We start from the raw sequence: 21,626 nt of genomic DNA, 5'->3' as shown, positions 1-21,626 counted from the left end.
TCTAATGTTTATTATTTTTCCCTTTTGTTATTTTAGTCAAACTGATGGATTTGAGATTATATCTCAGATTTATTTTGGCTTACATTTCCCTAATTGGTAATGATTTAAAGCATTTTTCCATTGACCTATATATATGGCTTTGATTTCTTGATCTGAAAACTGTTCAAATCTTTTGCCCATATATCAATTGGGGGATAGCTATAAATATTGTTTTGATACTTAAACCAGAGAAAGGAAAAAACAGAAAAAAACCTAAAGAATAATTTCACTAATGAATATTAATGCAAAAATTTTAAATCAAATACTATCAGGGAGACTATGGCAGTATATTAGAAAGATCATTCAGTATGTCCAGGTAGAACTTACACTAGCACTGCAGTGTTGATTCAATATTAATAAAACTAATAAAAAGCAAAATGGATCATATCAATAACAACAAAAATTATAGTTTTAGATCATTAGATGTATAAAAAGCTCTTGACAAAATACATCCATTCCTCTTGAAAATGGAATCAATTGAGCTCCCCTCCTTTCCTATTCATCATCATTATCAGACTATTATATTTAGCAATCAAGAGCATGTACAAAAAAAAATCTACATGTAAACTCTTTGTTAAAATGCTTTACACTTTCCATAGAACAGAAACTAAAATTATCTGTTACACAATTAGTCACAAATTCAGTCCTCATATTTTTGTTTGTTTCTTTGTTCGTCTTGCCCAAACACAAAAAACATTATCTAAAACAGTTCTGTCTTCTTGTAGTAGCTAGGTCCTACTACTACTGTGCTTGTCTGAGTTCACAAATCTTGAATCTTCTATAGCTTCTATAGTTTCCCTGTCACTTCTTTCTCTGACCCTCTTCTCTTACTAAACCTTGTTTCCTTACAGTAATTAAAATCTTCCACCACTGCTATAACTACTGCCACTACTGGAACCACTACAAACACCTCAATTATGTGGCATAATAGTGACCTCCTTTACAAGGGGCTGAGATCCTTCCTCTATAGTTTTTGCCCTTCATAAAATCTAAGTTTGTAGACTAATTGTTTTAGTTGCCAAAATAATTGCAGCTTCTACCCTTTCCAAAGTCACTTCCACTACCAGCCCAAAGCTACCTCCACCTTCTGTGTTTTTAGAGCTATCATAGCTGACACTCCCACCATAGCCACTGCCTTAGTTTTCATAAGTTTGTCCTCCACATCCCAAACCTCTCTTTCCTCCAGAGTAACAAGGGCCTCCTCTTCCATAACCACCATCATTTCCAAATGCATTGTAGACATCTCCATGGCCACCATTTCATCCACCACTATGACTGTCACTAAAACCAGCACCACCATTGAAGTTCCCACCAGAGCCAAAGTTTTTTATCTACCAAAGTAATTTCAACAGCCACCACCAACAAATCCAAAACCACTTCATCCTCTTTGACTAGACTAAGGACTGGTCATTTCTTTCTTTAAAAAGGCTTCCTTTACTTCACATTTCTGACCATTTACAGTTTGGTGTTTTTGAATGACAATCTTATTCACAGAATTATGGTCAACCAAAATAACAAAAGCAAATTTTTTCTTTTTGCCACTGTTTCAGTCAGTCATGATTTAAATCACTTTATTTTTTCTACACTATTCAAAGTAGTCTCTTTAGTATTGCCCTTTTGTGTCTTCCTTAAAGTCACCCAGGAAGATCTTTTTCATAGTTAAGTGGGTGCCTGGCCTTTGAGAGTCCTCCCTGGAAATAGCTCTCTTGGGTCCAACAGCTCAGCCATCAACTTTGTGGGGTCTTGCATTCAAGGCTGCATTTATCTCTTTTATGACGGCAGAGGCAACAAAATCAAAGCCCTATAATATTTGGCATTTGGGTCCCTCATTACCATGTAGTCTGTAACCTGACCCATTGCTCAAAATGGCTCCTTAGACTTGGGCCTCTTGTCTTGAAGCTCAAGCCTCTGATGAAATGCTTTTACAGCTTCTCAGACTCTTGGAGGATTGTAACTTCAATATGCTGGGATCAGAAGCAGAAAACTTAGCTATCCTCCAAAAGAATCAAGACCAGAAAGCAAATGGAGCTTTTCTTAAAATGATCAGTATTGACTATCTAAAACCAAGAATAAGAATTATCTGTCATGGGGATAAACTAGAAGCCTTTCCAGTAAGATCAGGGGTGAAGCAAGAATGTTCATTATCACCATCTTAATTAATAATATACTAGAAATGCTAGCTATAGCCATAGCAACAAGACAAGAAAAAGAAATGGACAAACTAAGCATAGATAAAGAGGAAATAAAATTACGTCTTTTTTGTAGATGATTTGATGGTATACTTAGAGAATCCTAGAGAATCAACGAAGAAATTAATCAAAACAATCAACGACTTTAGCAAAGTTGTAGGATATAAAATAAACCCACATAATCGGCATTTCTATATATTTCCACCAAAATCCAGTAGAAAGAGATAGAGAAATTCCATTTAAAATACTTGTAAACAGTTTAAAATATTTGGGAGTCTACCTGCCAAGACATACTCAGAAAGTACATGAATACAGTGACAAAGCACACTTTGCACAAATAAAGAGAGATATAAAAAACTGGAGAAATACTCATTGCTCATGGGGAGGTTGAGATAATATAATAAAAATGACAATTCTACATAAATTATTTTACTTATTTAAAGCCATACCAAACAAACCACCAAAGAATTATTTCATACAGTTAGAAAAAATAATAAGGTTCATCTGGAAGAACAAGAAGTTAAGAATATCATGGGAATCATGAAAGAAAAAAGAAAAGAAAAAAAGGGAGATAGACCAGCACTAGCATATATCAAACTATATAATAAAATGTTAATCATCAAAATAATCTAATATTGGCTAAGAAATAGAATGATTGATCAGTGGAATGTATTAAGTTCACAAAATATACATAAGTAAATGACCAGAGTAACCTAGTATTTGATAAACTCAAAGATCTCAGCTATTTGGGCAAGTACTCGCTATTTAATAAGATTTCTGGGAAAATTGGAAAGCAGTCCTGCAGGAACTTGGCATAGACCAACATTTCACACCATATAACAAAATAATCTCAAATTGAGTACATGATTTAGGCATAATGAGTGATATCATAAACAAATAAAGGAGCTTATAAAAATTACCTATCAAATCCACTGATAAGGGAAGACTTCATATAAGACAGGGTTATAGGAGATGAAATGTATTATTATGATTACATTTAATTTAAAAAAATTTTGTACCAACAAAAGTAAGGAAGATAAAATAAGAAGGAAATCAGTGAATTGGGGGAAAAAATTTACAGTTTTTTTGGATAAAGGCCTCATTTCTCCAATTTAAATGGAACTGATCCAAGTTTATAAAAAGTAAGAACGATTCCTCAATTGATAAATGTTATAAAAATGAGCAGGAAGATTTCAGAAGAAGAAATCAAAATGATCAATAATCACATGAAAAGATGCTCTAAATTACTATTAAGAATGCAAATTAAAACAATTTTGAAATACCACTTGATACTCATGAGAGTAGCTCACATGACAGAAGAGGAAAATGGCAAATGCTTTAGGGATATGGAAAAGGAGGGATGGATACTATTGCAGTGTTGGTGGAATGGTGAACTGATCTAACCATCTGAGAGAAAAACTTGGAACTATAGCCAAAGGACTATAAAAACTGTACATACTCTTTGACCCAGCAATATGGCTTCTGTGTATCCTGTATCCTAAAGACATAACAACAAAAGAAAAAAAAGACCTATATATGCAAAAATATTTACAGTAATTTTTTGTAGTGGCAATGTATTGGAAACAGGGAAAACTAATTAGTTGGGAAATGGCTATGCAACTGATAGGATATTATTATGATGGAATACTATTTTGGTATGAGAAATGAGGAAAGGGAAGGTCTGCAAAAAAACCTGGGAAGACCTGTAAGAATTGATGCAAAGTGAAGTGTGAGTATAACTAGGAGAATTCTGTACACAGTAGCAGCAATATTGTCATGATAATTAACTGTGAAAGATTTAGCTACTCTGATCAAAACAGTGATCCATGACAGTTCTAAAAGGCTCAAGATAAAAAATGCTATCCACCTTCAGAGATAGAATTGTTGGATTCTGACAGCAAATTAAAGCATATCTTTCTTTTTTTCTTATTTCATTTTTATCTGTTGTTTTTCCTATAATGTAGCTAATTTCCACAACTTCATATATATGATTGTTAACATATTTCTTGCCTTCTCAATGAATGGGGAATAGGGTGAAAAGGAGAGAATTTGGAATTGAAACAAAAATACCAATTTAAAAAAGAATTCTATATATAGGTATATTAAAAATGTTCTAAATGACTACTGATTAGGGAAATCTAAACCAAAACAATTCTGAGTTATAATCTCACACCCATCAGATTGTCTAAAATAATAAAAGGGTATAATGACAAATGTTGGAAAAGAGGTGCCACTGATATACTTTTTTGCTAGAACTGTCAATGGATACAACTATTTTGGAGACCAATCAGGAATTATGCCCAGAGAGCTACAAAACTGTGTATATCCTTAGACTTTGCAGTACTGTTGTTGGGCCTATTTCCCATGGATATCAAGGGAAATGAAAAAGGACATATATATTCATTTACATACATACATACATACATATATATATATATACATGTCAACTCTCTTTGTGGTGGTAAAAAACTAGAAACCAAAGGAATGCCCATCAACTGGAGAATGCCTAAACAAATTATAGAATATGACTGTGATAGAAACTACTGTGCTATAACAATGAGAACATACATTTTTTTTAAATTTGGAAAGACCTACATGAGATAATGAAGAGTGAAATGAATAGAACCAAGAAAACATTATATACAGTTGCAGATTTAAAATTTGAAGAATAATTATAAATGAATGGAGAGGTGGAAATATGGAAGACATTATCTATAAAATTTCCTGGGTGATTCCTGCTTTGGAACAGGAAAGAGAAAAATAAGTTTAATAAGAATAAGAAAAATTGTTTTGAAAAGGAAAAATAAATAAAAATCAATCTCCTCCTGTATTTGGGATCCAGTGCCAAAGCTGGAGAGGCCTGATTTGATTTGTTAGGCAACTGGCATGCAATGTTTAACAAATTGATGTGTTCACAAATTCGAGGGGAAAAAAGAGTTAAATAGTAATACTGGGTGGAGCATGAAACTGAATTAAATATTAGACTATAAATTAAAAATGATAAAAATGGAATGGAAAAATTAGCATTTATTAAGTATCAACCACATACCAGGCACTTTGTTATTATTTTCCTAACAAGCCTCTGATCTAATTAACCCTTCATGTGATGAGCATACCTGTTCTCACTCATGATTGCTTGGGATACCAACATAGAACATGGGAGAGAAGAGCACTTAAATTAGAAATGAGGAGGCTCCCATCTCCACTGTCAACTCTACCACCTAGTCCATGTGTGACATTGGTTGAGCAAATCCCAAGAAGTGTTCCTTGTCTTTGAAATGAAAACATCAACTACGTGGTCTACCTGCTTCACAGAGGTGTTCCCCCAGATGCAGAAGAGCTTTGAAACAGGAAACTCTACACCAATGCAAGAAGAGGGTGTTTTATGGTAATGTGTGTGGACTATGGGGTCTTTATTCCCCATGTGCCCTGTCCATTTTAGGAGGAAAGCGGGGACCTAGATCTATGGTGTCACTGGTGTGTAGAAATTTCCAGTGTGGAAATCATGCAGTGCTGATGCTGATTGGCAAGTGCAGGACAGGTTTGGGTCACTGGAAGTGTTCAGTGACTTGCTCTTGGTCCTAAACTAAAGGTGGGCTCTGAATCCTGGTCTTCCTGACTTTAAGTCATGCTTTCTCATTCTGCACATACTTAAGCACTTAATGATACACATTGAATTAACAGATTTGTCACTCTCTCTTTCTTTGGATGTTCTTCCTCTAGGGCTTTTGCTGGAGCTACTATACATGATTTTTTTAACTGGTTGTCAGTGCTGGTGCTGCTGCCTCTGGAGGTGATCACAAGCTACCACTACCACCTCTCCAATATTATAATGAAATCCTTTAAAATCCAGAGTGGAGGAAAAGCCCCTGTACTCTTGAAAGCCCTCACAGGTCTCTTAACAAAACTGATCATCCAGGTGGGCATCAGGACTTACACTGATTTTGAGTCTGAGTCATTAAGAAATAGCACCTGTGGTGAACTTGACTCACCTGGAAAGGAAGTTAAAAATGTCCTCTTCCAATCTGATAGAGCTAGTTGGATATTCTTATACTACAATTCCCTCATTTCATTCCCAAATACAATGGAGCTAAGGAACAAGCACTGAATTGCTTCTGTTCTGCATTAGTGGTTTTGTTCACCTATACTCCCCTTTACCACTCTGGCAAAATAGAGATTCAACTGAGCTCCCATTTTATGCCTGATACCTTTATTTTTCCATGATATTAGTATTTCGTTCAACTCAGTTCAAAGGGGAAGATCTTCCCCAAAGGATGCTTCATTGTTCATTCCATAGCAATCAGCCAATAAGCATTCATTAAACCCAACCACAGCCCAGGCATTGGGGGATACAAAGACAAAAATAAGACATTCATTGGCCTCAAGCAGCTGGCTGTGTACTGGACCCCCATAAACAGTGTAAAAGGGATTAATTGGCCTCATCCTAATCAATAAGGCAAAGTTGCATATATTCAGTGTAGTTCTTTGGAAATAAGGCCTATCTGTCTCCTCTTTACACACATTCTGGTTTTCTCTTCTCTACACTGGAGCTCTTAGTTAATTTTTCATTCACAAATCATAGCTGAGGAACAGGGCAAGTCTTTTCCCCATATCTGTCGTTTTCTGCAGCTGGATATAAAAGTCTTCACTGAAATTTCTGCAGGACCTGAGGAAGCAAAAAACAACAGGCTAACAAAGATTTGGTGTAAAACTTTTGAAAATGTGGTAAGTATCAGAAAATGATTCCAAGGGCATAGAGAGTGGTTTCTCCTGTGATGTTGAAGGATTGCAAGTGCTGTGGGTTTCTATAAACTCAGTGCCCAAGACCAAAGCTCTAGTCACTCTAATTAAAGCTCAGACTATGGGGCAGAATAAGACTTCTTCAAGATAGGGACAAAGCAATTATCTGCATATGTCTCCCTTCTGGGGTAACAGAGCTCAGCCTGGGTGCAGCTCAGAAATTTCTTTCAGAAATGAGCCAGATGTTGTACAGGTTATTTTCTATTCTTTCAGCAAGTGCTCATAGCTAGAAGGCTGAAAGTCTTCTCTGGGGAATATGGGGAGGATGAGTTAGATTAGGAGGGGAAGGTGGGGATTCAGTGGCCAATGGTGATCATGTCCTCAGGGCTGTGAATTGTATCTTCACATAATACCATCCTTACTAACAGATTTGTTTTTCCCCTGTATGGTGTCTTTTAGACTTTTAGCAATGTTACCATTCCCTCACCAGAAAGCTGTACCTCTCCCACTCTCTGCTGGACTGAAGGGAACATGACCTGGACCCTCTTGAACACAACCTATAAAGAGAACATTGAAAAATGTGAGTAGGAAATCTGCTAGAAATTCAACTCTGCTGAATTTCTAACTCCATTCTCAATTGTTGCTAGAGGCAAGGACAGGACCAAAGAAATCATGGGCAAACAAGACCTATGAGGTACAGTTATATGAAACCTGGGAACATGTAACAGTCATCAGCAGTGTCCAGACTGATAACATTCTGGACTTATTCCTCCTCTGGCAGTGATTGATAGCAAGATAGTCCTTGATTTGAGAACAAATCGCCAAACCAATAAGACAGCCTTGGAAAAGGAGTCTTGAAGGCTATATCCTTGGGGAAAGAAAAAATGGGCTAGGTCCTCCTAAGGAACAACCCAGCTTCTTTTTGCCTGGTAGAAATGGGTGCCTTCTTTACCTGTGATACAGAAGACAGGGCAAAGAACTAAATAAATCCTCAGCAAACTTGTCTGGCCTTCTCTGTGATACCGGTTCAGGTCAGGCCCTGAGTCATTTGGAGGAACTGGCCCAAAGTCTAAAACAAGACACATAGCTCTTAGAAATATAGGATGCTAGAGTGAGGAAAACATCTACTTTCACATGTAATTCTTACAAACACTAGGGTCATTAAGCAGCTGCCTCTGAGGACTAGACCATCTTTGTTCCTCTGACCCTCAAACATTTGAAGTGCCCCAACTGCCTGACACAATAGGGAGGAATACTTTGCCTTCCTAAAGTGAAATATTACTATCTGCATCTGCATTATCCATTTCCTGATAGATTTATTTCAGACTTGGGATAGGGGCTACACTAGGGAGTTCCACTAACTCTTTGATGTTTCCAGAATAAAATCTGCAAAACTTCCTGTAACTCTATTTTGTCAATTGGTTAATCATATTGTGGGATACTGCAATGTACTGAGATGAGGGCTATTTAGTAAAGACTGTAACTTGTTCTTGGTCCTCAGGGTACAAAAGTTTCCTTCCTGAGAGGCAGGATAGGGAAGCATATAAATCTGTGTGTGTGTGTGTGTGTGTGTGTGTGTGTGTGTGTGTGTGACACGGTATCTGTGACAGAGAAATGTACAATGATATTTAGATTTAATTCCAGATTCAAAACTACAGTGGAAAGAGACCCAATCCTAGATTCAGAAATCCTATATTCAAATCCCACCTCTCATGCATATTAACTGTGGGCAAGTGCCTTGACCTCTTCCTGATGTTGCTTTTCTTATCTGTAAAATGAGAAGTTGGAATAGAGGGTCTTCCAATTCCATTCCAGCATTATGCATTCTGCTTTATACAGTGTAGGGTTGGCAATAAAATTCTGTAAAGGTTTCAGAGAAAAACAACTATTTCTACCTACCTAAATGTCTAGTTTACTACTAGGGAGAAATTTAGGAACTGAGGCTCAAACATGGTTCCATCAATTTGAATAATCTCATAAAGTGCAGTGGATGATGTTAGGGATCCAGAGTCAAGAAGACCTAGTCCAAATCCAGCTTCAGAGACTTGTATGGGTGACTCAGAGCAAGTCACATAATCTCTGTCTGTCTCAGTTACCTCAACTATAAAATGAGGAAAGTAGGAGCATCTACCTTTCAGGGGTATTGCAAGGATCAAAAGACATTCTATTTGTAGAGCATTTAACAAATCTGAAAACACAATATAAATGTTAGCTATTATTTTTTACATGACATTTTTAGTGCACAAATCACTTCATTATTATTCCTGTACAATTAAACTAAAGTACAAGTAAGTGATTCAAACTCAGGCAAGTCCATTTCTAGGAAGGGGGAAATGCCATCTATGGTACAAAGATCAAAGACTGTTGGAGCAGGAAGAATCCCTTGGGGTCATTTAGTCCAACCCTTCATTTCAAAGAGCAGGAGATCCAACACTTATATAGGTGAAGAAATATGCCTGCTATTACAGAGAAAGGAGCAGAGTAAGGATTCAAACTCAGAATGTCTATTATAATGAAGTGCTCTTCACCATTATATTGAGTGTACAGGAACTTAACTGTCAGAGAATCTCCCTACACTCATGTAACAAGTCTTTTTAGGAATCAAAAATGACTTCTTTAAAAAAAGATTAAGGACCTTTACTGTAAAGCAGAGTCCCAGGTTAAGAGTTATTTCTTAAAAATACCTTTTGCAAGGTTTCTCCTAAGTCTATAAACTTTTTCTGAATTAGAATCATTTTACCTAAGGCATGGTGCTTTGTACAACACTATGTACTCAGATCTGTAGATGAAAAGGAGAAAGATGATTAGGTCACAATGAAATTCTTAGAAAGGGAAACAAAGCTGAGCTCTAGGAAAGAAAACTTTCTGGATGACTCACTGTTACTAGACATGAATCCTCTTGATAAATGGTTCCTCTGGTCCCTACAGGCAGACACTTATTTGTGAACACCAGCCTCTCTGATTTGGTCATCGGATTCATTCTTCTTCCCCTCTCCTTGCTTGCCTTGGGCACAAGTTTGATCTTGCTTATCAAGGTCTTGAATTCTGAGCTCAATGGATCAGTTGCTGCAGTGATTAAGAAGAACATCAACAAAGGTAGTCATTTCACCATCCCTGGGCCTTTCTGGGGGCTGAGCCCTTAGGAAAAATGACACCCACTAGTTCTCCCCACATTGTGCTCACTGAGGTACATGTCTGACTCAACTGTCTAGAAACAAGAAAGCTAGAAGACGTTGGCCTCCACTTGCGTTTTCTCCTACTGATTAACAATCCGGGAATCCATATTGTCTCAGTTTATTTTGAATTTGCATTATTGCATCAGGAATGTTCCTGAGCCCAAGAGAAAGCTCATTGCTTTGATGTTGTTCACTGAATAAGAAAGAACTCACCCTGGAGGTTCTGTGTTAGCTGTCTGGAGAGATCTAAGAAAATATGAGTAAACATAGAAAACTGGTAGTAAAATTTTTATATCATATTTAAAATATGGGTGGCTCAGTGGATTGAGAGCCAGGCCTAGAGACTGGAGGTCCTAGGTTCAAGTCCAGCCTTGGACACTTCCAGCTGTGTGACCTTGGGCAAGTCACTTGACCCCTACTGCCCACCCTTACCACTCCTGGGCCAAGGACGGTCCCTAGCCTGGATGAAAAAGGAGGAGGGTTGGGCGTGGGGCTAGCAACCCCACCCTGTAAAAACTACATCTGCTAAAGAAACTGCAACCTAAAGTAGGGGCAGCTGGGCTAGCTCAGTGGATTGAGAGCCAGGCCTAGAGACGAAAGGTCCTAGGTTCAAATCCAGGCTCAGACACTTCCTAGCTGGGTGACCCTGAGTGACCCATTGCCTACTGGTTGTGGCCCTATGCTCCTAGAATGGAGTCCCAGGATAAAAAAAAAATTTAAAATATAGGCAGAGCTTTGTCAAATTTATATGAATAAGAGCCATTCCCTGATTGAAAAATGGGTAAAAGATATGAACAGACAATTTTCAGATGGAGAAATCAAAGCCATATGTATAGGTATAGGAAAATTCTTTAAATTACTACTGATTAGAGAAATTACAGAAATGAAAACCAAACCTTATTACCTTATGCCCAACAGACTAGCTAAAATGAGAAAAGGGCAAAATGACAAATGGTTGAGGGAATATGGAAAAATGGGAACACTAATAAATACACTGTTGGCTGAGTTGTGAACTGATCCAATCATTTTGGAGAGTAATTTGGAATTATAGTTATAAAACTTAGACCCATTATATTGCTGGTTCTGTCTCCCAAGGAGATCAGGTAAAAAGGAAAAGAGCTCATATGCTCCAAAATATTCACAGCAACTCTCTTTATGGTGGCAAAGAATTGTCCAAATTGTGGTATATGATTGTGATAGAATAGTACTGTACCATAGGAAGCGACAAGCAGGCTGATTTAAAGCAAAAACAAAAACAACTTGGAGAGAACTACACCAGAATGGTGAAATTGGTAGAACAAGGAGCACATTATGCACAGCCATAGAATTAATTTGGGACAAATAAACTGTAATTATTGTCTGGAGAAGGTGAATTGAAAGATGCAATATGAAAGACTTAATTTATGGTCTAACTTAAAGGATCTTAAATGGGGTGAAACACCAAGTTGGTCTCCAGTATGATGGCTACGATGATTTGGAGATGGTGGGGAATGGTTGGAAACTTATGGATGGGATTTATTATAGAGATAGTAAGAAAAGGAAGCTAAACTTAAAAGAGAGAAATGTGTATTTCATTTGGTTTTATAAAATTTGGAATAAAAAGGCTTCAAAAAAGCAAAAGCAAAAGCAAAGAGAATAAAATAAACCCAAAGATGAGATAGTAAGAGAGTGAGAAAAAAAGAAGGAAAAAAGAGTTATATTCTACCATGTTTCCCACATGGATAAACATTCCCAAGACCGTATTCTCTATGGGGGAGGGGATAAAGAAAGTAATGATAATGAAAAGAAGAGGGAGATAGTGTGGTACAGTGGATAGAAAGCTGACCTAGAAGCCAGGAAAATCTAAGTTCTAATCCCAATTCTGATATATACTAGTTGTGTGAACAAGACTTTAAAAGGTTTTTAGGATACATTAGGCAAGTCTTCAGGACTCTGTAATACAGAGAATCTTCCAGTTGGCAGAGTTCCCCACCAGAGAGATCCCTATACCAAAGAAATCATAGGACAAGTCTGAATATCTGTCCCTTAATAAACTCTCTAGAGCTCTAGAGTTGGCAGAACCCTTACAGACATCTGTACATTCACCATTCACATTGGTCCTGTGAGGCTGCCACATCTGGAAGATGTTAAATAACTTGTCCAGGGCTTTACCATCTCAGGTGGGATTTGACTTGGTCTTTTGGATGCCCAAGTCCAACTTTGTTGGTCAGGCATGTATTCTCTGTGTAATCCTGGATGAGTCACTAAACCCAGATGAGCCTTGTGGTACAGTAGAAAAGAGTGTTCAATTGGGAGTCAGAGGTCCTGGGTTCAAATGCTGGCTCTGTCTATGTGACTTTGGGCAAGTAAATTGAGATCTCTGATACTCCAGTTCTCCCTTTGTAAAATGAAGAGGGATAGAGCAGTTGACCTAAAGTCTCTCCCACTTCATAAGTTGAAGGTCCTATGATCTTGTGTAGAAAAAGAGAATCTGAAAAAAAAGTGTTCTATATATACTATTCCTACTAGGAACACTGTAAATGATAAAGAGCTCTGGAAATTTCACTGTCACCATTAGTGGACTAAGGAAGAAAGTCCCAGACTGGGACATACCCCTGCTACTTCATACACAACTACAGAAGCAGGAATGTTGGAGAAGAACAAGGATGGTGATGGCAAAGTAGTGACAAAGCATTGGCTTTGATGGCCATCTGTGGCTGACAGAAATATTTATTGGAGAGAAAGAGGTATAGGGTGAGAATACAAGATAGCAAAGTAAAGTACTAGGCTTTCATGCAAGAAGACTTGAGTTCAAATCCTGTCCCAAACACTTACTGTGTAGCCCTAGGCAACTCACTTAACTTCTGTCTGTTTACTGTTTCCTACCTCCTAGGGTTGTTGTGAGGATCAACTGAGATAAAGTGTGCAAAGTGGGTAGCATAGTACCTGGCACATAGTAGGCACTTAATAAATTCTTAAGTCCCTCCCCACTTCTCTACCACACAGAAAATTAACAACTTCCAGTAATTCCTATTGCTTTATTGGCTTTTTGCTCCCTGATTGCCACTTGCCAGTTCCCACAACAACCATCTAGGAAAACACTGGGACGTTTTCCAAATGAACCCTTTTTCTCCTCAGCTTCCCTTAATGGTCCCCAATCTCACTTCTTTCCTAGCTGAGTTTTTGTGAATTAGGATCCCAGTGGAACTTGGGAGGAGCTGTAGGAACAATGGGGCATGAAGAATGGGATAAGTAACTACATTATGCCTATTATATGCTGGGCACTGTTAAGTGCTTTTTACAAACATTATCTCCCTTATGCAAAGAGGAGTATTAAAGTCCTTTCTAGGAGTTTAGCTGGGAGGTCCTGAGTCACCCAAGGAATCTCCTTATTAACTGCTTCTAATTGTCTTAGGAACTATTTGGGCTAGAAGTTTTAGAATGAGTTTTTAGTCAAAGGACCATTTCTGTATGAGAATGCAATATTGATCAGAAAACACTTATAGCAATGGTGCCTTTTTCTTCTTCTTCTTCTCTTTCTTCACTTCTATTTTCCAGATTTCCCCTTCCCATTTACCTGGCTGGCAGGCTACCTTGCTATTCTTGTTGGAGCTGTGTTAACCTTTTTTGTGCAGAGTAGCTCTGTGTTCACCTCTACAATCACTCCTTTGGTGGGTAAGTCTTCCTTTTCTCCCCGTTTCCCTTTTTACCTGCCTACATTTTAATTTTTACATTTGGTTCTGCCTTGCACAATCATTCCCACCCAAGAAGGAAACCAATGTCTTTTTCCCTCCTCAGGCATTGGTGTGATCAGTCTCGAGAGAGCTTACCCTTTAACGTTGGGCTCCAACATTGGCACCACCACCACTGCCATCTTGGCTGCATCAGCTAGTCCTGGAAATACCTTACAAAATTCATTCCAGGTCAGGATGCACAGCTATAACTCATTATTACCTCTTACAATTAAACGCTCTGTTCTTAACCTACTACTAAATTCTCCTTCAAATCACACCCAGATTTCTTTCTTATCAGAAGCTTCATCTCACAAGGGGTTATTTATTAATCTTGAGGTCACCCCTCCATCAGACTGGGGACCTGTAGACTATAAATCCGTAGACTAGAAAACTGCCCTACCTCTTGTTCTCAGGAGCCAAACTTCCTTAAGAGTGACCAAATATCTCTAGTTTGTGTCTATAATAAATTCAAATGGAGAACAGTCTAAACTCCCCATCCTTTACCTTGTACCCTCTTACCAGTCAGAAAAAGGTGATGAAGTAAGAAGAGCTTCTGACTGTGATATCAGAAGACCTGACTGAGTCCCAGCTCTGTTCCTTGGTAGGTGATAGGAATAAATCAATGTTTTCTTTTAGAGAGATGTAGGTTGGTTTCATGGAGGGCAGAGAAGCCTCTTCCTGGAAGGATGTTTAGGATCTGTTTGGACAGAGAGCAGGAGGAAAAGCTTTCTGAGAGGGGGAAGAAAGGGAACAAAGGTCCTAGGGATATGTGACATCAGTGACCACCTTTGAAGAGCAGTTCCACTAGACTAGTTGGTGCTGGTACAATTTTTTCAAACTTACTGGAATGTCTATTAAGATTCAAATGCGGAGAAACAGATTGGGATATCTATGTGGAGTGAATGTCTAAATCCATGTCCTGGGGTACAGTTAAGTGGCTCAGTGGACTAAGAGCCAGGCTGAGAGAGACAGGAGGTTCTGGGTTCAAATTTGAACTCAGAAACTTCCTAGCTGTGTGACCCCGAACAAGCCACTTAACTCCCATTGTCTAGCCATTACCACTCTTCTGCCTGGGAATGACAGGATTGGTTCCAAAATGGAATGTAGGGCTTTTATTTAAAAATAAATAAATCCATCCCCACATCCATAAATGAAATTAGATTAGACAAACAGAACAGAAAGTGCAGGTTAGTAAAATAATAATATTAATAAAGATAATAGTATTTTAATAGACACCATCTCCTTTAAGCCATGGGAGGTAACCTTTGAAAAGGCAGATGAGGATCAAGTTCTAGAGGGTCTTCAACAATGAGCCAGGGATTTTAGTTCTTGTCCTTCAAGCACTGGGAAGGCAACATGTATTTGAATTAAGGGTAGGATGTTATCAGAGTTTTGATTTAGGAAATGTGTATACGTGGGTGCGTGTGTGCGTGTGTGTGTGTGTGTGGGTGTGTGTGTGTGTGTGTAGGATGCACTGGAGCCAAGGCACCAGCCAGAAGGAGGCTTTTGAAATAGTCATAGGATCATAGATCTGAAGCTGGGACTGCAGAAACCATCCAGTCCAAACTTCCTTCATTTTTATAGATGAGGACATTGAGATTAAGTGAGTTGTCCAAGGTCACACAAATAACACTAATCAGAGGGAAAGTAGCATCATTTTCTACAATACTACATGTGCAGGTGACAAAAAAATGGAAGATTTAATCATGTTACTAGGAATGGAAAGGATGGAAAGAATAGAAAAGATCCAGCAAAAAGACTCAAGAGAGTCCACATGGAAGGCAAGGAGGAAGCAGTGGTCAAGGTTGAGATTTGCAGCCTTGACAAGGGCACAATGGTGGTGCCTTTAACCTCCTCCTGAGTGACTTTTGCCTTAGTATTCTCCTGTCTTCTCTTCCTCTCCTCTTCCTGGCAAAGAAGGCCACTTGTGGTTGCTAGTCTATGGGCCGGCCAGGAAATGCCTGGGTAGGAGACAGGTGACAAAGGAACGTGACAGGCAGGGTGAGGAGTAGAATTTGATTCAAAGCATGATGAGACAATGAAATAAATTTTGTAAAATAACAAATTCCAAAACAATTTTGAGAGCAGTTATAAAAAAATCTCTTTGGAACTGGAATGCAATTTTTTTTCATTAATTTCATTGGTTTTTGCTCACTGGCACTTAATTTCACTTGGGATGATGCTTTTAATTAACTAAATTGTTTTTGGAATCACTGTTTTGGAACTGGGAAAAATGGCTTTAAATATCAACTTCATTCTGTTTGTAAGTTAGGAATCAAACAATTCATTATATTTAGTTCATTCCTACATGCCTATTTGCAAATAAGCCAGTTTTCATAGGACTTAGAGTTGGAAGAGATCTTTGAGATCCTCTAGTAAGAACTTTGTAGAGAAGAAAAGGGTTTTGCTAAAGAACATGGTCATGCAGGTAATAAGTGGCATAAGCAGAAAGGAGCAAAGTGTGAGTTTGTCTGGGACAGGTACCTTTCCTTTCTGTGTCTCTAGCACCTAGCATGATGCCTGGCATATTTGTTGTTCAGTCATTTCTGTTTCTTATCTCATCTAGGCATTTTCTTGGCAAAGGTCTTGCAGTGATTTGCCATTTAATTCTCCAGGTCATTTTACAAATGAAGGAATGGATACCAATAGGGTCAAGTGACTTGCCCAGGGTCACACAACTGGTGTCTGATAACAGATTGGAACTCAGATCCTCCTGCCTCCAGACCTAACATTCTATGAACTATACCACCTAGCTGCCCAATATTCCCTTCATTCAGGAGGCACTTAAATGAATGCTTGTTTAGTTAGTGTATTTAGGCCTTCAGACTCATATATGCATTGTTCTATTACATCCTATAAACAAGCACTCTAATTTATAGAGTGCATTAAGGTTCCCAAAGCACTTTCCATAATGATCTTATTTGATATCCAAAATAACCCATTTAATTAAGGCCTCTGTTGTTGTCTTCACTCATAAACAAACTGAGGCAAAGGCAGGTTCTATCCTAAGTCTTCCTGACACTGGGTCCAGTGTTCATTAAGTCACTAATAATGTCTATCCATCTGCTGTTGCTTGATATTCTAGCAAAACTGAAGGAAGTGGACTAGATGATTGCTCAAGTTCCTCCTGTATCTTAAACTCATTCAATTAAAAAGTAAAGGGCAGCCGGGTAGCTCAGTGGAGTGAGAGTCAGGCCTAGAGACGGGAGGTCCTAGGTTCAAACCTGGCCTCAGACACTTCCCAGCTGTGTGATCCTGGGCAAGTCACTTGACCCCCATTGCCCACCCTTACCAATCTTCCACCTATAAGACAATACACCGAAGTACAAGGGTTAAAAAATAAATTTAAATTTTTTTATCATTTATCATTATTATTTTAAAAATTATTTTGATTATTATCATTTTTATTATTCTGAATTTGGTAAATATCCAGAAATGTAAATATTTCCACATACCAAGAACAGAAAGAGTATATGCAATTATATATGCAATTACAAATCTCTAATAAATCTTAGTTTCTTTTAATATACATAATAAATTCAACACATCAGTTTTAAAGTTGTTGTTTTTGTCTACTTATCCTTCAGAACTTCTTTCTGTTCTTTCCTGTGCATTAAGAAAATACTTCCAAAGAACCTCTATTCATATTCATTTTTTCTTTGGGCATAATTGTCAATAGCTTTCCTCTTCCCACCATCTTCCTTCCCCCTCATAAAAAAAGAAAAAAAAAACACCTGATGGTAGATCTGGAAAGTTTTCTGGTCTTAATTTTATGAACCCAAGATGAAAATATTTGTGTTAATAGTTTCAGTGACATCATTGATCTTTCCCTTCCCTTCTCATTCCTTATTACCTTTCCTTAATTTATTCCCAGTATGTGCTAGATGAGTCTTCATCTTGTCTAATCCTTTTGATTTCAGATTGCCCTGTGCCATTTCTTCTTCAACATCTCTGGGGTCATTCTATGGTACCCAGTTCCATTCACACGCCTGCCTATCTATCTTGCCAGAAGCTTAGGGGATATCACAGCCACCTACCGTTGGTTTGCCGTTATCTACTTGATCTTCTGCTTTTTCCTGGGTCCGCTGCTGATGTTAGGATTTTCCCTGGCTGGTTGGCCTGTGGTGATAGCTGTAGGGATACCCATGTTATTTATAATTTTCATGCTACTATTCATCAACTCCTTCAACGCCCTTTACATATTGCCTTCGTGGATGACATCCCTAGAGCCCTGGGGTAATCTGATATCTAGAATCAGAATCCGAAATAGGCAGTAGAACCACTGCTCATATTTCTACATTTGTTGCTGACTGTTGTTCTTGCCCTGGAACTGAAATTTTTCTAAGTGCATGGCAATCTGGAGAAGGACAAAGCAATCCCCACCAAAGTTTCTAAAAGGTTTGAAGACTCTGAAGTCATACCTAAGAAGTCCCAGTCTGAGATCCAATTTTAGGAGAAAGACTGAGACAAAGATATCTCACAGCAGCAGAGCCTTAAAGTGAATGAGAGAGGAGAAAAGATGGAATATTTCTTGTTCCACATGCACTTTCCTCCTTGGGCTGAGTCATGGTGGGGGAGCAGATAGTTATTCACTGTAAAAATTAAACCCAGGACCTTTGCCATCCCTACCCTTGATTCTAGAACCCAAAGTATTGGTGGAAACAGGGCTCAAAACATCCTTACCAGGACCACAATTCTCTCTCCTGTGGTTTCTGGCTTGCTGAAAGACCCGAGGACAACAGAGAACCAGAGTGATTTACAAGATGAAACCTGCCAAGGCCTTGTTTTAAAGCCCTAAACAGTTTTCAGAAGGAAAAAGCCCAAGGAAAGAGCTCCGTTGCTTGAAAAGATTTAGCTCTACTTTTATTTTTAAATAAATGTTAGGTTATTGAGGCACATGGCTTTTCCCAGAAAAGTCCTGACTGTAAATAGAACTTCCCTGGCCCCACAAAGCTGGGAGAGAGGGCAAGATGCCAGCGAATGACCTATAACACCCTTCCCAAACTTATTAATCCACATGTCCATCTACTCCTGGCCACATGGAAACTTGGAGAAGGGGTTAAGTGGAGAGTTGTCCATACCCAGGAGAAACTGGAATTGGTCAATAGCATGTGCTGTGGCCACTTCTCTGAAATGGCTGGGTATGTATGTTTGAGCTGCTTCCAAAGGCTGATGACCACGATGACCAATACCGAAGATAAACTATCTTTGGTGACCATGCCTTCTGGGTCCTGATTTTTCCTCTTACAGTCCTGGGCAGTTTATAACTAATTTCTAGAACACTAATAAGGTATTTCTGAAGGGCAAGGTGCCTTAAGATCTGTGTCTTGTCTGAACAAGAGAGATTATTAGTGTTGTATTGGCCACCTAGCCCTTTATAGGAGTTGGGTAGTCCTCGAAGGATTCTGAGGTGAATGGCCTTGTTGTAAGCCCTTCTTTCTGGGTCCTTGCATCTCTGTCTCTTTCAAAGAGGGGAAAACCTGTCAGGCCTTTGGAGAGAAGGTAGACTGGCAGGTGGTCATGCTATAGGGAAAATTTTTTCTGTATCCCTAAAGGATAACAATATGGCTGAACAATAAGCACCTTTGTCAATCTTGAGCTTTAAGGTGACCCATTAAAGATTAATCTTTAACCACCTTCCAAATTTTCATTCATTTGTCAGGAATGAGTGTTGTTCATTTCCATTTCCTGTCCTCTTTGGCCCTTAAAATTCTGCTTTTTAAGAGACTGATTGGTGAGCATGTGATGGAAAGGTTTGAGCCAGTCAACATTCCCAGAGGGTAATCCTGAAGGCTAAATTATCTGTCAGCCTTGGTCCCGAACCCCCTTTTCATAATGGTGTGTAGGGATATGTGTGTGTACATGGATATTGTGAGGGAGCCCCTGCATACTAGCAGCTCAGATGCCCTCTCTTTGCCTTTCATGGGGCTTCCTTCAAAGAATGATCTTCTCTTGCCTTTCTACCAGATACATGCATCACTTCCCTCTAAAACAACCTGTCCAATATTTCTACCTGATCCTACCTATCGAGGCTCTACCAACAATTCCTCAGCTCCAAAAAGTATATAGGAAAGGAAAATATAGATTGAGGAAGGCCAGCCCATTCTCCAGATGCTGTGTTACTCTATTTTGGGTCATATAGAACATTACCTTAATCTTTTCCACTAAACATAATTCTTCATAGGCTACCAATAAACAAATAAACAGATGAATAAATATATGTATATAGTCACTGAAAACAGCTTTTTTATGTTATATTGGAAGTACATGATTCTGTTTTTATATTGCTTATCTTGGGAAATAAGAAAAAATTATCAATAAAATATATATTTATACATAAGCAAGAATATTTGTATATTGTTTAGTATCTTTTAAACTTGTCCACATCACACTATAAATAGAGAAGTTAAACACCTCATTAGTCCCCCTTGCGCTTTATCTGCCCATTACCACTTGGATTATTCTTGTAATCAGTTTGCATGCTGTAATTTTCAATATTTTTAGAAGGAAATCAAAGATATTTGAAACAAAAATAATGCATTTTTGAAGGTTAGGAAGTAGATTACTATGATTCATTCTAACATCTTATTTCCAAGATGTTGTTTGTTCATATGAGCCTTCCCCCCCCCCCCCATTCCCTCCACAGTTATCAAAAATCAGTGTCAGATCAGGTTTCATGCCTGTGGTCTGATCAGGAATCTGAGAGGTAGAGTTGGGATCCATTACCTGCAAGATCCTTTCTTAAGCTAGGAGAGAATAAACAGACCATTATTATTCCTTATTCCAGCTCCTGGATCTGGAAGCCTGAATCAATCTACAAAATTGTTGCAGAAGGTACTATGTCCTGGACCTTTCTTTCTAATTGACCATTTGCAGGTTGAGGGGTCAGGCCAGAGAGCTGCCATCAGCCCAAGACAGAACACATGGAGATGTCATCTAAGTAGTACCCAAGGTAGCTTTATGTACCTGATTTCAAAATGGAGGTGGGATCTGTCAGATGGTGGGCCAGAAGTAGCCAAGGACTGAGATGCAAATGAAACTCTCCTAATTGGCTTGCATGAGCCCAGCAGTTCTTTTACAGTCCACATTAACATATGAGTATGTTATTAAAGTTTCAACATTGCTATCAGAAGATAATGGCTTGTGGGGCAGCTGGGTAGCTCAGTGGAGTGAGAATCAGGCCTAGAGACAGGAGGTCCTAGGTTCAAATCTGACCTCAGACACTTCCCAGCTGTGTGACCCTGGGCAAGTCACTTGACCCCCATTGCCCACCCTTATCAATCTTCCACCTATGAGACAATACACTGAAGCACAAGGGTTTAAAAAAAAAAGATAATGGCTTGTGAAGATGTCACACTTGGCAATCTAGTCTCAGTGGCTGGCTCTTGTATAGCATGTACCTTAAGCTGTCAGGTGTAATAGGGGACTTTGACAGGATGTAATATGGGATTAGGAGAGTGTAATATGGGGATTAGGTAGGATATAATAGGGAGGTGCAGGATATAATATGAGGCTGAAGCTAGGAGTAATAATTGGTAGGATCAGGAAATAAGACAAGGCAAGGGACCCAAGGCTGGAGGTAATCAAGGGAATAGACTAGGTAGTAGGAAGTTAAGGCAATATAGTGGATGAGGAAGGTTTAATGATGGAGGATTGTAGTTGAGGAGGTAGGAGAAATAAGGGAATGTCTGAGTTCAGGGAGTGTAACACTGAGGTAACAAGGGTTTCAAGGGAGAGGATGAATTAATCTAAGCAGGCAAACAGCAGCA

The 21,626-nt window shown here is 38.6% G+C and overlaps 1 protein-coding gene and 1 pseudogene across 1 annotated transcript in view; one reads left to right on the top strand and one right to left on the bottom strand.

Moving 5' to 3' along the window:
- LOC123252444 (sodium-dependent phosphate transport protein 2B-like) overlaps positions 1 to 18,134 on the top strand; it is a 35,544-nt gene extending 17,410 nt beyond the window's left edge. Inside the window, exons 5-12 of the mRNA XM_044681754.1 lie at positions 5,952 to 6,147; positions 6,858 to 6,953; positions 7,428 to 7,548; positions 9,897 to 10,064; positions 12,444 to 12,452; positions 13,682 to 13,798; positions 13,922 to 14,046; positions 17,778 to 18,134. Of these exons, the coding sequence (XP_044537689.1) occupies positions 5,952 to 6,147; positions 6,858 to 6,953; positions 7,428 to 7,548; positions 9,897 to 10,064; positions 12,444 to 12,452; positions 13,682 to 13,798; positions 13,922 to 14,046; positions 17,778 to 18,134 (1,189 nt within the window). The remainder of the gene's footprint in view (positions 1 to 5,951; positions 6,148 to 6,857; positions 6,954 to 7,427; positions 7,549 to 9,896; positions 10,065 to 12,443; positions 12,453 to 13,681; positions 13,799 to 13,921; positions 14,047 to 17,777) is intronic.
- LOC123251723 lies at positions 955 to 5,652 on the bottom strand (annotated as a pseudogene).
- Positions 18,135 to 21,626: the final 3,492 nt, after the last annotated feature.

The sequence above is a fragment of the Gracilinanus agilis genome, chromosome 6, assembly GCF_016433145.1.
Source record: "Gracilinanus agilis isolate LMUSP501 chromosome 6, AgileGrace, whole genome shotgun sequence".
Lineage (NCBI taxonomy): Eukaryota > Metazoa > Chordata > Mammalia > Didelphimorphia > Didelphidae > Gracilinanus > Gracilinanus agilis.
The sequence above is the reverse complement of the archived record's forward strand: the minus strand, read 5'-3'. Positions and strand labels throughout refer to the sequence as shown.